This window comes from Leptonychotes weddellii, chromosome 12 (genome assembly GCF_054177405.1).
Source record: "Leptonychotes weddellii isolate Sample4059 chromosome 12, ASM5417740v2, whole genome shotgun sequence".
In the NCBI taxonomy this organism is placed as follows: Eukaryota; Metazoa; Chordata; class Mammalia; order Carnivora; family Phocidae; genus Leptonychotes; species Leptonychotes weddellii.
In genome coordinates, this window is record NC_138380.1 from 44,388,912 (window position 1) to 44,404,511 (window position 15,600).

Consider the following 15,600-nt stretch of genomic DNA (forward strand, 5'->3'; position numbering starts at 1 on the left):
CAAATCTTAGGATGTCTAGAATCAGAACTACCCGAGGGCTTATTTAAAATGGAAATCATCAGGTCCCACCCTAAACAGACGGGATCTCTGGGAGTGGAACTTGAGAATCTGCATTGTTAATAAATTCTCTCGGTCATTCTAATGCAAACTGAAGTTTAAGGACTATTGATCCAGTGAGGGTCGGAGGGTAGAGGAATAAACAATTTACACACCACAATACAATAGTAGCATGAGGAAAGAGCTTTATCAGGGCAGCAGTTCCCATATGAGGTGGGGCGAATACACACACACATTCAGAATATATATATATATATATATATATATATATATATATATATATATTTACACACACAAACACACACACATATACAGTATATAGCATACACACACACACACACACACAAGCACACTTTAAAGGCACCAGAATGTGTCTTTTGGATTTTACAGAAAATCTGTAAGATTTACAGATAGAAGACATGCAATAAATATTTGTCGATCAGGTTGTAGTGAACACATTTTGTAATTCCATTCTACTAATCACCAGCAATTTTCTTTTTGATGCTTATAGATGGGACGGTAATATCTATGCCTATTTAACTTCCTGTTTTTTCTTTTTTAACGCAAAAGGATAGTGACTAGAACTTCTCACTCCTCGTTCGTAGTGGGGGAAGTCGCCCCACAATAAGAATTAGGTAGAAAAGTAATTTAAGAGCCAATCAGATAGCTCTCTGGAGCAGCTCCAGACTGGCTTCTCAGGGAAGACTGGCGGAAGATGGGACTTGGTTACCTCATTCAATCGGACAAAGAAGGCCATACTAGTTTAGGGCGGCCGAAAAGTCCTTGTGGGTTACCACGTGAGGTGTTACACCTCAGCGGGGCTGACCTTTGGCTAGAGGTCCCTTAAGCGGAAAACTTAGGGGCACTATGGATACCTTATTTTTCGGGATCCTGGAGAAACGGTCAGCAGTTGTGGAGGCACCAGTAACCAAAATGGCTGCAAGGCGCTTCAGACTCCAGATCAGGTGATGCAGCTCCAGTCCGCTCCCTTCCCACCAGCCGCTCCTCCCGCTCCCTGACGTAGGGGTGGGTGTGGTCTGTGCAGAGGCTCTTTTCCGAGGCTAGGAAAACCATAGGATACACATGCGCAGTTGGGCCCCTCAGGCGCTTCGGGTTTTCTCCCAGCCCGTCGCCCCGCCCCCATCTGCCGGGCGGGGCTGGGCCGAGAGTCCAGCAGCTGCTAGCTGGGGCTTCAGTGACTTCCTTGTTGTGAGCCCCGGCCCGGCAGTGTCCGGACTCGTAGCACCGCTGTCCTGACCAGGACCGCTAGCCCGAGTCTAGGTCGCAGCCGCAACCTCAGCCCATCGGTCCCCCTTTCAGCACAGGTCTTTTCCCCGCACGCACCGCGCTCCCTAACATGCCCAACCCCAGCAGCACCTCCTCTCCCTACCCCCTCCCTGAGGAAATTAGGAACCTGTTGGCAGGTAAAGATCTGGGGAAGGGGGCGGGCGACGCTGTTGGGGCGGGGGCGGGGGCGAGGGGACGGCGAGCCGGTGGGGACAGAAGCATTCAGCGACTCTGCCCTCCCTCCCCACGCTTCCCTGTCTCCTGGCCAGTGGGAGCAGGACTGGGAATGGGGAAGAGGGGTCTGAGAAAGGGAGTGGGCGTGTGTTGAAATTGGGTTCGAGGATGGTGGGGAAGCCCTCCTTGATGGACTACACTAATGGGATCAGGACATTTCCGTATGCATCGTGAGGACGTCATGTGCTTGTATGTGTGCGAAAGAGAGAGAAGAGAGAGAGAGGGAGAGAGGAAATGATAATGAATGCGTGTGTGAGAACTGGGAAGGGATCAGAAGTCAAAGAAGTAGTTCTTCGGTGGCCTGGCCAATGGAGGAGAAGGGTGTAAAGATGCCAAAAGATGTCAGAGCTACAGGTGTTAGAGGTTGTGGGACGCAAGGTTTTGTCATTTCTAAAACTCTCTTTTTTTCATAAACATTCATTGCGCTCTTATTTAAGACTTTCAAAGAGAGCCTGATTCTTAAAGGGCCACTTGTCTTGGCCTGAGTAACATATGAAAACAAAAAAGGAAGTATGTGTTAAGGTCCAACTTCCTGTGTCACACAATGAAAGTACTTCATCTTTGCACCCTCATCTTCCCCTTTTCAGTTTTAAATGACCATTTATAGGAACTTACGTTAGGAGTTAAAGATGCGGTTCTTCAAGGATATTACGAATCCACTACTGGTTCATTACTCTGCTAGAAATGGAGATGTATATTTCTGCACGAAGTAGAAAACACGTTTTTTTAGGGTAGCACAAATCTTACCTATCCTGATGCTCTGGAATTCTTACTATCATTCACTTTGTCATAGGTACATCAGAATTCTAGAAACTGAATTTTGATTGTTTTACTTTAGTTGTCTCAAGTATTTACCTTTAAGTATTGGTCATGAATAGCTGGATTAAAAGAGTTTCTTTTAGATGTCTATTACAAGTTGCTTATTTTAACTCTCAAAAATTAATATCTAAAATGTGACATTTTAAATAGTAAGTTGCTTATGAGACCAAATCCCCTAATATGCTGTTTTGCTGGTTAGCATCATGAATATGATCAAGAGAATAAAACCAAGAGCGTATGGATGCAGACTTAAGTTTGTCTGAACACAGTTACAGTGTGATAAATGCATTTGTGGTGGGATAGTATTTTACTCTAAGAATGCTTATTGTCATTAATGGGTACCACTAAGAGAAATATAAGGAACTGTAAAGACTAATTTAAGGCAGATTTTATTCCATTATATGAGAGTTTCTCATTAGTACTGATTTTGTTTTACTACAGTTAACATTTTCATTGTTACAATGCTGGAATTGCGTGTTTAGAATACTATTTTAATAACCAGACCAGAGAAGTGTTTATCATTACTCCAGAAGTAGATGGCACCACTTTCAGGATATTCTAGTTCTGAATTTTTGACTTTAAGAAATAAAGTTCAGACCTCTGGGTGCACACCTTTAAAGCTTGAGAGTTCCAACAGGAGGCAGTTTGCTGTTTGGGTCCATAATCATACTTTTGCAGATAGTATGACATATAGGTTATGAGACTCATTATTCTCTGATTCCCATAGATTACAAATATTTCATTTGGCCCTTATGTATATAATTTGTTGAAAGCTTAGAATTACATAATATTTAAATTATCTACCAATGCTAACTTCCTATTTACTTTAGCCATTTCTCTCTCTTTAGTCAGTTAATATGCCTGCATAATGTCCGAAATGAATGTTTTAAAAGTCATCTTACTGATGTTTTCAATATTTCATATTATTAAACAAATCACATATCAAAACACATGAAGTATTAAAAACAAATATGAAAATATGAAAATTAAAAATATGAAAATTAAAAAATTAAAATTAATATTAAAATTTGGCTTACACTATAATCAGAGGACATTTTCAAGAGGTATGGATTTGAGGGAATATCTATTTATCTATCTATCTGTCTATACTTTTTAAAGAAATGAAACAAGAGAACTAGTGTTTTTCAGTTTTCTTTTTTAACTTATTCAAAGAAGGATGTTAACATTTTGTCTTTGACTGTAATTAAAATCTTTCCGGAAAGGTTTCAAGAATAAAGGTTCTCAGCAGTTTTTTCACATTTTGCATCCAAAAAATTCTGTTGGGATTGTGCATGGTTATTTGCATAATTCAAGTGTGTTGGGTAATAGTACATGGTTAGATTTAAAATTACTAAAACTATAGAGGGAGAGCATTGGTTTGAATGCTGGATTACCTACTACTTTCTGAAACTAAGAAGGAGATATTAGTAGTGGTGAATTGTAGTTAACAGTTGAGCCCTCTGAGAATGTTTGACACCATGCTAGAATTCCCATGTAGAGAAGATAAGGACCTAAACTTTGCAGGCACTTCAAATCCTTGCCTACAGAAAAAAATGATACAAAGTCAAAAGATAATGCCTATCAAAATAACATTGCTCAGACAGTTCCCTTTGTGTTCCATGTGCCTATTATCCAAATCATTGTATGTCATGTGTGTTAAATGTTTGACATTTCAACTGCTTGATAGAGATAGGTGCTCAGTGTATTCTTATCAGTTTATATTATTTTCTTTCTCCTTATTTTTCGTTCTGATTATAGCAGTTTTAGGCTTCCCTTCAATATTTGTTCCCCTCTCTTCTCATTCCTTCCCCTCTAAAACATTCTCTAGAAATGCAAAAACCCATAGATGCTATCATTCTTAACTACATTTAATGATACTCTTGAAAAAGGGGCTTATAGTTTTGACTGTTAGTGATACATATTTCTCTGGGATCAGTATATTAAATCTTGAAAGCCTATACTTCTTATAAAAGTGTTGTATTTTTCTTTTGTTACATGAATAGAAAAAAGGTTATAAATTTTTGTTAAAAGCAAATTTTGAACTGCCTATGCACTACAAGCAACCTTTCATTTTTTTTCACAACAATGGAAGAACAAGTTTAGCCTGGATAATTGGAATTCATGGATAATTCTGAATCTTGTCCATTTAATCTTTTCCTACATCCAAATATTTTGACTAGGACTAACAGCAAGAATAATCTTGATTTATGTGAGTTTTTTCTCCGGGCAGGCGAGAAAGTGAGAGAACTAGAACTATGGGCTCTCAACCCCCTTCATTTGTTTAATCATCCTTTGAATACTGGAGTGTTAGTAGTTTGCAATCAGATATTCTCATTCATTCTCATTGATTTGTTTTAGGACAACATGTTTGAAGAGAAAAGCTGTAAGAGGATGTAAGTTTCTTTTTATTAAGTTAGAAAATGAAACCAACGCTAACAGGAGAAAATAGTGGTTGTCAGTACTCTGAAAAATCAAAACCAAACCAAACCAAACCAAACAAACAATAAACAAAGTGGCTATATGGTTTCTGCAGAGTGACTTTGAGGTTTTTTTTCACAGGGCAGTCTTGATTAGAAATCTTGCATTTTTCCCTACTGGGGATTTCCAGAACAGTACTCTGAAAAATCAAAACCAAACCAAACCAAACAAACAATAAACAAAGTGCCTATATGGTTTCTGCAGAGTGACTTTGAGGTTTTTTTTCACAGGGCAGTCTTGATTAGAAATATTGCATTTTTCCCTACTGGGGATTTCCAGAACATTTTTTTTTTTTTTTTAAACTTCACACATTAAAATTGATAATCCCTTTAGGGGCACAAGGTAAAGAATGCAATTCAGTTGAAATAGACGGAGAATTTTTTCAATGCTAAGAATAGTATGGTTTGATTTCCACCTTTCCTAAGTTCCATTTATAATTTGGTCAACATTTTGGGTTTATTTTTCCTATGAGGATTATTTATGGTACATCTAGGGTCCCATAATTTGCTTCTGGGGCATTCGCTGAGTATGTAAAGGGAAGAGTGCCACCTACTGAGTCACCAATAGTCACCTACTTCTTTAGCACCTGGATTTTCCTACAGAGCAAGAACAAGCCTGCCCCATTTTGGCAGTAATAACTAATGAGCATAAAGTTGCTATGAGGATATTTGAACTCAAAATGAAATCAGTCTTCGATGCCTTTAAGGTTTTCTCTTCTAGAAACAGGAATATGTGTTTGTAAATCAAAGGATCAAAAATTTATAATTTCTTGTTATGGGTCGAATAACATAGATGAATTAAGATGTGATGTTAAGAAAATTATTTGCCTGTATTAAGCATATAATATCCTACTTTTTCTTGGGAGGGGATCTTTGGCTGGCTTGTTTTCCACCATTGCTTTCCACTGAAAGTATTTTCATCTCAGATTACTAAATAAGGCTCTTGATATGTACAGTTTTTATAGTTACTCAACCCAAGTTATCACTGGATTTCTTTAAAAAAAAAAAAGGAATCTAGGGCGCCTGGGTGGCTCAGTCATTAAGCATCTGCCTTCGGCTCAGGTCATGATCCCAGGGTCCTGGGATCGAGCCCCGCATCGGGCTCCCTGCTCGGCAGGAGCCCTGCTTCTCCCTCTCCCACTCCCCCTGCTTGTGTTCCCTCTCTCGCTATCTCTCTCTCTCTGTTGAAAAATAAATGAAATCTTTGAAGGAAAAAAAAAAAGGAATCTAAGTATATTAAAAAATGAGAAAAAAATTTCCAAATGGGTTTATCTCTACATTATCAGCATTAAAGTATTACTAGAAGGAAGATAGAAACAACAGCATAGGAGAAGCCTCTGGTGATTTGAAACACACTTCAGTTGTCTCTCATAAATTTAAGATTAAGTGTCATATATGGGTGATAAAAGTGGCATAGACTAGTTTTTATATACTCATTATTAACTTAGTTTGTCTTTTTCAATTAAAGCCAAGTCTATCTTTTTCATTCCACTGAGTTTACATTTCTTTTTCAATCACATACTGAACACATTACAATAGGTGCTACCTAACAGTGAATATAGTGTAAATCTCAGACTAATGTGTTATTCACTGTGGCTTCTTTGAAAATGCGTGGTAAAAAGATTTTGATTATTATAAGGTGTTATTTATCAAGAGTCATCTTTTAGAGGTGAAAGATGTTTATCTATATTCTTCAACAGCCCAGTTTTCTATCAAAATAAGTCATTTAGTCTCCAAAGCCCATTTTGAAAATTTTGTCAGATGATTGGATTGTAAGACTCAGGAATGTTTTACTTACTGTACTGTGAGAACTCCTTGGCTCCTCCTCTTCCATGTTTGGAAAATCCACAGTTCAACTATAACCTGTAAAAGTGCTAAGTAATCAAGGGAAGACATTGATTAGAGGATCAATAACTTTTCACTTAGCCATTTTCCAACTTTGGGCATTGGCTCCATTGATCTACATGTGCCCAGTTTAATTGATTTTTATGTTTTTACCAGTAGGTGTTTGATCAGACTGTACCCCCTTTAACAGAGAAGAAAAGTTTATTATTTTTTTTCTTATGTCGCCTTAAAGTTTGGCTGGGATTCTCACCATATTAAGTTTGGTAGTAGTACCTTAGTGAATACATAGTAAAACCTGGCCCAATTCATAAAGTAGAGAAGGATGTGGAATTAAGTAAGTAAAGCCATTTGGGGGTGATGTGTAATTGGTTTTACACTTATGTTATTGATCTGGAGCTGAGCAAATGGTAGTGGATTCAGTCCAATTCTTCCCCTCTCCTATACAATTCAGGCCATCACAGAGGCTGTGTGTGTGTGTGTGTGTGTGTGTATGCAGGCAAGCCTTCTCAGGGTGGTATTGGGTGGTTGGGAGAGGAGGCAGAAGACATCAGGTGTTACCTTTGTGACTTATTTACAACCTCCCAGCAAGTCATTTTCTAGGCTGCTGGCTGGTGAAGGATGGTGAGGGCAAGTGGCCAAACCTCAGCTTTCTTCAAGAGTGGGAACCTGTGTACTGAGCTTTGAAAGGGTGGCATTTTATTTTTTCATTTGCAGGAATTTAAAAACCATTCTAATCTGTTGTGGTTTCAGGTTTTTCACTGTGTGATCCATGTGGAAGGTGGTAGAAAGCAGTTAGCACCTCTCTCTCTCTCTCTCTCTCTCTCTCTCTGTGTGTGTGTGTGTGTGTGTGTGCGTATTAAATACCTGTCCTAGCCCCTTGAACTACAGGGGAAGACATAGGGGGTGGGCAGTTTTTCTGGGGGTCCATTCCTACAGAAGAAGAAGAAAAAAGGAAATTGGAATACCATTCGGTGGTTTGGTGTGTGCTGTGTTTGCCTCTTAGGGGTTGTGATGGCTTTTGAGAGGTTTCTAACTTAAACTGCTTGAGATTGCTGAGCCAAGACATGATGTCATCTTTTAATTTTGTTTTCAGACCTTAACAGTTATCTACAGAGCACTTGTAAGTCTGATCTTCTCAGGGCCCTCTGCCCCAGATCTTTACAGTTGTACCGGGAGATAAGGTTTATTCTCGACAGTGTTAAGGTGTAAAAGGACCAAAACTCACCACCACCTTTGCAGTCTCTGGGATAACTTTTTCCTTGGTGATGCCTTGGGGGCAGAGGCTGATGGAGATGGGGCTGATTCTGGGGTTAAATGCCAGCGGCGCTGACCCGCAGTCTGCGTGGCTGCGAGCGAGGTGGTGCTGGGGGTTAGACCTGCTGCGTTTGGGGCTCCCGGGAGCTGTGCTTTCTCCGAGCGGGCCGAGCGGGTCCCCAAGCTTCGATGCGTGCGTGCATGAGTGGAGCCCCTCCCTCTGAGGAAGAGGAATTCTCACTCGCCAGGCCGAGAGGCTAGGGAGGAGCAGGCTGACCTTTTCTTGCAATCGAATTACGGCTGTTCCCCGAATTACAGGCAGTCTGGAGTCAGTGAAATCTACATATTAACCGAGGGACACAACCTCTAAAGGAAGATAGAATGGGGCTAACACGCTCGCTAGTTTGTCGTTTGCAGGGCTACTCAGAGCACAATAAAAAGCTTCAAATCTCTTTTCCAACCAGCCAGAGGAGCGCTTGATTCGTCTAGGACTTTTATTGCCCGCTTTTGAAATATTACCCTGGCTCTGAGCTACAAAGCCGCAGATCCAGTCCCATTTGTCTGGCGAAACCCGTGGTCCCTGGTCACAGCTCCTATGACAGGAACCCCGGGATTTAACACTCCAAATGTCGAGTGTTCGAGGACCGCAGAGCCTAAGTGTCTCCCGGGAAAGCCCGGAGTAACTTCTCAGTGCTCGCCCGGTCTTCGCGCTGGGCGAGCAGGGTCCCTGCTTTGCGCAGGGACGCGGCCGAAGGGTCCCCCGCGCATCCTGAGGGTGTCCCGTGCCTGGGAGAGGCTGTTTCTGTTCAATTCGAAAATAAATGGGCACCGTGTGGATTTTAAGAAATAACCCAGATTTCAAAAACTTCAAAACCGACTAAATCTGTGGGTACCAACAAACTAAGATTTCAGGAATCAATTCCACTTTAGAGTTCCTAACTTATTTGTTAAAAAAGAGAAAAAACACAAGAAAAGAGCAAAAACAGTTCTTACACTTTCCCTGTCTCCTAGGAAATAATTTATAAAAAATTCAGCGTTTATTACATCTTTTTAGTTGCCTTAAACCCCCTTTCTGGGATTAGTTTAAGAATAAATACATCAAGACTACTCTAAAACTATAGATTTTTTTCCCTTGCCAGATCTCTGAATCTCCTCCCCCTCAACAAACAAACAACAGGATTCTTCCAGCAGTCTCACACTCTTTCAACAAGCATTTCTTATAAAATAGCATGGGTCAGAATTTTAAAAATATTTTTTGGGAGTGTTAGGAAACCTATATATAGAGCATTGCAGCTTTTTATGTTTCCTGAGTTTTTATAGAACTGAAACGACCTTTTAAAGAAATAACTCGGGCTGTAATTCCATCTGTTATTGCTTCTGGAGATAGAAAATAGATCCTGTTTGTTTAAATTTGGGTTGTGTAATGAAAATGTAAAATAGGCAATTAAATACTTGTGGATGAGGGAATTAAAGACAAACACTGAGTGAAAGTAACATTAAGCAGACTATTCACCAATCATTGTACCAGAGATTCTCCCAAGAACTGAGTCCGGTTGGAAGAAAGAATCAGCAGTAGAGATGCTACTCCTTCCCTTATTCCACTTTTTTTAGTAGATTTATTGTAACCATCTCAGAGAAGCCAGTGATCTTTTCCATTTCAGCTAATGTCTGAATGTCCAAAGGTTGCTTGTTTCTCTGGGTACAAAATTTAAAGAGTTTAGGGGAGAGTGCTTTTGTGTGTGTGTGTGTGTTTTAAAATAAGTTTCATTATTTTGAACTCACTTTAGAAGTCTGGGTCTAATTTGCACTGGTTATGGATTATGTCTATATGTCCTCCTCTTCAATATATGGACAGATCGAGTAAAAAGAAGCTGTGGCATTTTGCTTTCATTTCGTTTTGATACTTGCTTGCAACAGTCATTAATGGACTTCAAACCAGAAAGCTATTTAAAAAAATTATTCCAAGATTAAATTTTAATTCTTTCATTTGTCATATTGATTTAGTGAAAATTATCTTTATACATTTATTATGCATGTATGGGATAACAGTTTAATCACCTTTGCTTATTGGATCAAGATACTATTGTAATCAAGAATTTAAAATCTATTACAACGTTTTACCTCAAATACTAGGTTTTAAATGGTTAATTATAAGTACAGTTGGAAGACTATTATAGTGCTTTGAATTAATTACATATAGTGTTATCGTATGCTTTGATACTTTCTTTTTATCAGTGTGAGTTAGGAGACAAAGTAGTTAAATAAAAAGAAAGTAAAACATACATACATCTCTTCAGTATGAAATATGGATGGTTTACAGTCATACCTACTTTAAAATTTTTTATGGTATCCTTTATATTAGATATCTCAAAGTAAGATTTGAACTTCTGAATATAAAATTAATTTAAAGTTGCACAATGGTTCATGAACAATATGAATGGGGCTATTATAAAATCAAACCAGTAAGGACTAGTTGGAATTTTGTACTAGAGAGAATTAGAAAGCAGAATAATTTACAAGTTTACTAAATTAAAAAAAAAGAGGCCTTGTGGAAATGTTATATGAAGCCATGGAAATCTTATTTCTTGGTTACTATATTTTAAAATAGCAGATGAATCTATTTTTGCCACTTCTTCCTGTATTTAAAGAAATATTTCCAGGTGGTAATACCAAGGCAGAAAGCAAGAACACACAAAACCACACAGCAGATTATCCTTTCTTTTTGAAAGTGGCTGGTAGAATGGGTGGGGCAGGTAGGAAGGAGGAGGGTTTGATTTGGAATCTTGGTTAGAAGAAGGGATTTATTTTTTCCTTTAAAACATTAAATATTGCACATACCTGAAAATGGATTACACTGGGAAAAACAGGACCTTGCCAGACACATTAGCTTATATTGATATAATATTGTGAATGACCCGTTCATACAGGAGCTTACAAAATACTATAAAATGATAGTAACACATGCCTAAAAGCTCTGTGCTTGCTTTTATATGAGAGAATTTGTTTTATGGGGCACCATAGTTTATTAAAACTTGTGAGCTTCTCTCTGGTTTAATGATGCCAAACATCCAAATAGCATTTGCTGTGCTAAGCATAAGTAGAGCATACAAATTTTATTAGCTAAGTGGTGTGCAGATTTGTCCAACTTAGTATTTGAAACATATTTCAACTGTTATGCTTTGGATTGATAAATAACTGTAACAAATTGTACAGATATTAACACTTACGGGTAGAAACAATCATTGTCCTATTTGTCTTCACAAAAAATGATTCTTTCCTATAATTTGTATCCTGTTTCTTATGTTTCATGGTTTAGATGTTGAAACATTTGTGGCAGACACACTGAGAGGGGAAAATTTATCCAAGAAAGCAAAGGAAAAGAGAGAATCCCTTATTAAGAAGATAAAAGATGTAAAGCCTATGTAAGTCACTTACTCGCTGTTTATTATTTCTTACTTAGAAGCAACTTTGTAGTTAACATTTTAATAAAGAATTATCACGGAATTACTTTTTTTATGTCCTAATTTAATTGGTGTTAAATGTTTTAAAGGACAAAGTATATGTCCTCTATAATAGTTTTTAAAAACTGATACGCTTATCATATTATCCTTTTTTGTGAAGGTTCTTGATTATATATATTTTTCTAAGCATTCTAGCAAAATCCATCTGTTTATTTTGATTATTTGAGGATGTATGTGGTTTAAATAATAGGACAAAGGTAGATTGAGAATTTTAATATAAATACCTCTAGATATAGAAATGAATAAATGTATATCATGGATATTAAAGATTTTGATTCTACTACAGTATCTTAGGTCTTTAAAAATACTTTTATTATAAATCCATAAGCCTTTTGGAATTGTTATTTCAGGATAGGAAGTACTTTTTCCTCTAAATGTGTATTTATGATATAGATTTTAAAATAGGTGTGAATTATTGCCAATGAATAGACCTTGTTTTGATTTGTCAACCCTCATCTTAAAATATAATATTCTTGCTTTATCTTCCAGCTATCTTCAGGACTTTCAAGACAAAGGTAAATTCTCAAGGTTGTCCACCTTGAAATTTTTTATCCTTGTAGAGATGTTCAATAGGGTAATGTAAAACATACTGAAATTTGATAGTTGGGATCAAAATTTAAATTTCCAGATTGTATACTTAGATTTTCAAGATGAGAGTGCTAGCTCCCCCTGCTGAGAAAAAAATTAAGAAGCATATCCCGAATCTACTCGGCACCGTCTCCTGATGCAGAAATCTTGTGTGTTTAACGTTTGTTAGGTGTTTTAATGTGTTTTCACACTGTGACAGAACTTTGTTAAGAAAAGTTTATGCTTGCAGCAACACATGGAATAATTCGGTAAAGCAGAGGTGAGATACCAAACTAACACCATTTAACACAGCCGAGATGATTTTATAGCTGTGGTGGGGTCAGGAGGGCCTGTGGCTGGCTGCTTATAGGTAATGTTTTTAAAGAGTCATTGTCTTAAAACAGTATCAATTTTTGTTTGAAAATATGAGTGAAATCTCTCTCAATTGCTGGTTTTTATTACTGTGATTCTTTTGATATGAATAAATGTATGCTATAGAAATTTTCAGAGAAGGAGTTCAATTTAATTTTCTCAAAATATGCGAGAGTGCTGGTAACCTGATTGACTTCCTTTAGATTTGGGGGATGGTTGTTTAGCGTATTGAAAACCAAACCAAGAAGGGCATAGGAAGTTCCTACTATTTCATGTCTTCAGTTCTATAAGGGAAACTGGGTGTGGCCCTTACTTTCAGGATGCTAATTCATAGGTCATGACCTGAAGCCTGTGGATGCTGGTAGGAGGGTCACAACATAAGGTCAGCTAACCTATGTGGAGTTAGGATCTGGGTTTGGGGAAAAACAGTATGGCATCTTCTAACTGGGGTTAGCAGATACCACAGAGTAATTCATATCTCTGCCAACTGATAAGTGAGAGAGTAATGACAGTTTCAATAAACCAAGTACTTCACCAGACAGACCATAGTTTCTTTTCGCATTAAATCATCAAGATCGCTGTGATTTGAGGGAATGAGATGTTTTTTTTCATATGGAAATTTTTAGCACTATTAAATAAAGAGAAGAGCAGGAAACTCTTCTTCCCCACAAATACCCACTTCTTTGTACTTGACAACCAATCCTGAACTGTAGGTTTAATCATACTGCATTTTGCTTAGTTGAATATAGAAGTAATGGATTTATGCATTCTTACTGTAACTTTTATACAATGCTCTGTTTATAGAGGAATACTAGATTACAGGTTCTGTCTTAAAAGACATACTCTGTTCCAGTGATTATTTATCAAGCTCTTGTTGTGACTTAATTACTTGTACATTAAAAAATTGTAAGCTAAGAAAGCGTGATAATGAAGTCATTGTATAATTGTATATGGTTCAATAATTGGGTAGGAACTTTGCCTTTGGTATTTTGGTTTAGGACTTGTTTAGACCTGTAGATATTAAAATTATATTGCTGAGGTACAGTCTTTGTCTCTAAAGAGAATGGAAATTTGTAGTATTTGATAGAAAGTGAAAAATGAGCCTGGAATAGGAGTTCAAAAACCACAGAATTCAGAGATTCCCCATAACCACCTTTCTCTGAACAAGTCATTTGTAGTTCAGTACTCCTGTATTGAGTTAACTAATCACCAAGAGTGCCTGCTTAAAAGTAAGCCTATGGATAAATTAGATGTATACCTTGGAGAAATATGAGAAGCTGAGTAATTTTATGCCATTATACCCTCAAAGTATATTCAGCTTTGTTCTAAAAAGAATTATTCCTGTAATTAGGAGTAGCAAAGTTAGTACAGACTTAATAGTTACAAAGTAATTATTCAAGATACATATTTTTTTTTAAATAGGAAATTAGTAATTATCAGACCTCTACATTGAGTAAATTCATCTAAATATGTTTTGAATAGTGCTGCTTTTCTTTTTCTTCTTATATTTTCTCTTTGGGGTTTTGGGTTGTCTTCATCCAAGCAGACCTGGGCAGAATTCCTTTTGGCTGTTTTCCTGCTCTTTCTCTTTTTCTCCCTCCTCTCTCACTCTCTCTCAGGTCAATATGGGGTCACAATGAAGTAAACAGAGGATATTTTCCTCCTTTTTACTTTTTTTTTTTTTTAAGATTTTATTTATTTATTTGATAGAGAGAATGAGATAGAGAGAGAGAGTATGAGAGGGGGGAGGGTCAGAGGGAGAAGCAGACTCCCTGCTGAGCAGGGAGCCCGATGCGGGACTCGATCCCGGGACTCCAGGATTATGACCTGAGCCGAAGGCGGTCGCTTAACCAACTGAACCACCCAGGCGCCCCCTTTTTACTTTTATATTCCTATTTCACCTATTTTATCTTTTTAAAATGGCAGTTAAATACCATTTTAATATCATTAATGGAAGAGAAAAGGACCAGGTGAACAATTCTTAAATAAAATGAATTAATTCAGTTATTCATTTCTAATTAGTGAATTATTAGTTTGTCTAATATACATGGATGTTTATCATCCTTCCTTACTCCCTCTGTATCTCCTCCCTCCCCTTACACTGTAGGTACTACCCCCTCATCCTAAGATTTAACAATATAGAATTTATAGTTTGATGTTTTTCAATTCTTAAAACTAGTTGAATCAATACAGTTGTTGAAACACTGAGCTGCATAGATCTTAGAGGACTTTAAAAAAGTATTTCCTTTTTTTTTGGTGAGAATAATTTGAACTTGTAGAAATATTTTATCACAGTGGCTCCTAGATATTGAAGCTTGTTCATTAAGTTAATTTTCTATTTGCTGTTTATATTCATTTTCAGCTGTTGTCTGAAAACTTCCCTTTTCATTTCTTTAATTTATTAAGGATTCTTGATTATATCTCTTTCTATACTCAAGTCTAGATTCTCCATTGAGGTCTGATAAATTGTGACTTTCGAATAAATTTTCAGGGGCACCTGGGTGGCTCAGTCGGTTATGTGGCTGCCTTCGGCTCAGGTCATGATCCCGGAGTCCCAGGATTGAGTCCCACATTGGGCTCCCTGCTCAGCAGGGAGTCTGCTTCTCCCTCTGACCCTCCCCCCTCTCATGCTCTCTCTCTCACTTTCTCTCTCTCAAATAAATAAATAAAATCTTAAAAAAATTTATTAAAAAAAAGAATAAATTATCAGTTGATTTTCTAAATTCCTCAGTTTTACTTGTATATAAGAAAGATTTGAATCTAAGCAACTAGAACCCATCTTGCTTAGTCTAGTCCCTGTTACTTATTTGAAATTTTGCTTATTCTATCTAGAATAGAGCGCTCCTTTTTTTAAAAAAAAAATTTAATTAATTTATTTGAGAGAGTGAGAGAGAGCGTGCACTTGCATGAGAGAGGGGGAGGGGTAGAGGGAGAGGGGGAGAGAATCTTTTTTTTTTTGTAAGATTTTATTTATTTGGGGGGGGTGGGTGTGGGACAGAGGGAGAGAGAGAATCTCAGGCAGACTCCACGCTGAGCATGAAGTGCAACTTAGGGCTCGATCTCATGACCTTGAGATCATGACCTGAGCTAAAATTAAGAGTCAGACGCTTAACAGATTGAGCTACCAAGGTGCCCCAGAGAGAGCTCCTTCTTATATCCTTCAAATA

The 15,600-nt window shown here is 37.6% G+C and overlaps 1 protein-coding gene across 2 annotated transcripts in view; it reads left to right on the top strand.

The window, feature by feature from the left end:
• The first annotated feature begins 1,190 nt into the window (after positions 1 to 1,190).
• The window catches only part of LOC145716533 (src kinase-associated phosphoprotein 2-like), a 74,563-nt gene continuing 60,153 nt past the window's right edge, over positions 1,191 to 15,600 (top strand). For both annotated transcript variants that reach the window (XM_081800376.1, XM_081800375.1), the window contains exons 1-3: positions 1,191 to 1,481; positions 11,290 to 11,395; positions 11,984 to 12,009. In XM_081800376.1, the coding sequence (XP_081656502.1) occupies positions 1,415 to 1,481; positions 11,290 to 11,395; positions 11,984 to 12,009 (199 nt within the window). In that variant the 5' untranslated portion in view covers positions 1,191 to 1,414. The remainder of the gene's footprint in view (positions 1,482 to 11,289; positions 11,396 to 11,983; positions 12,010 to 15,600) is intronic.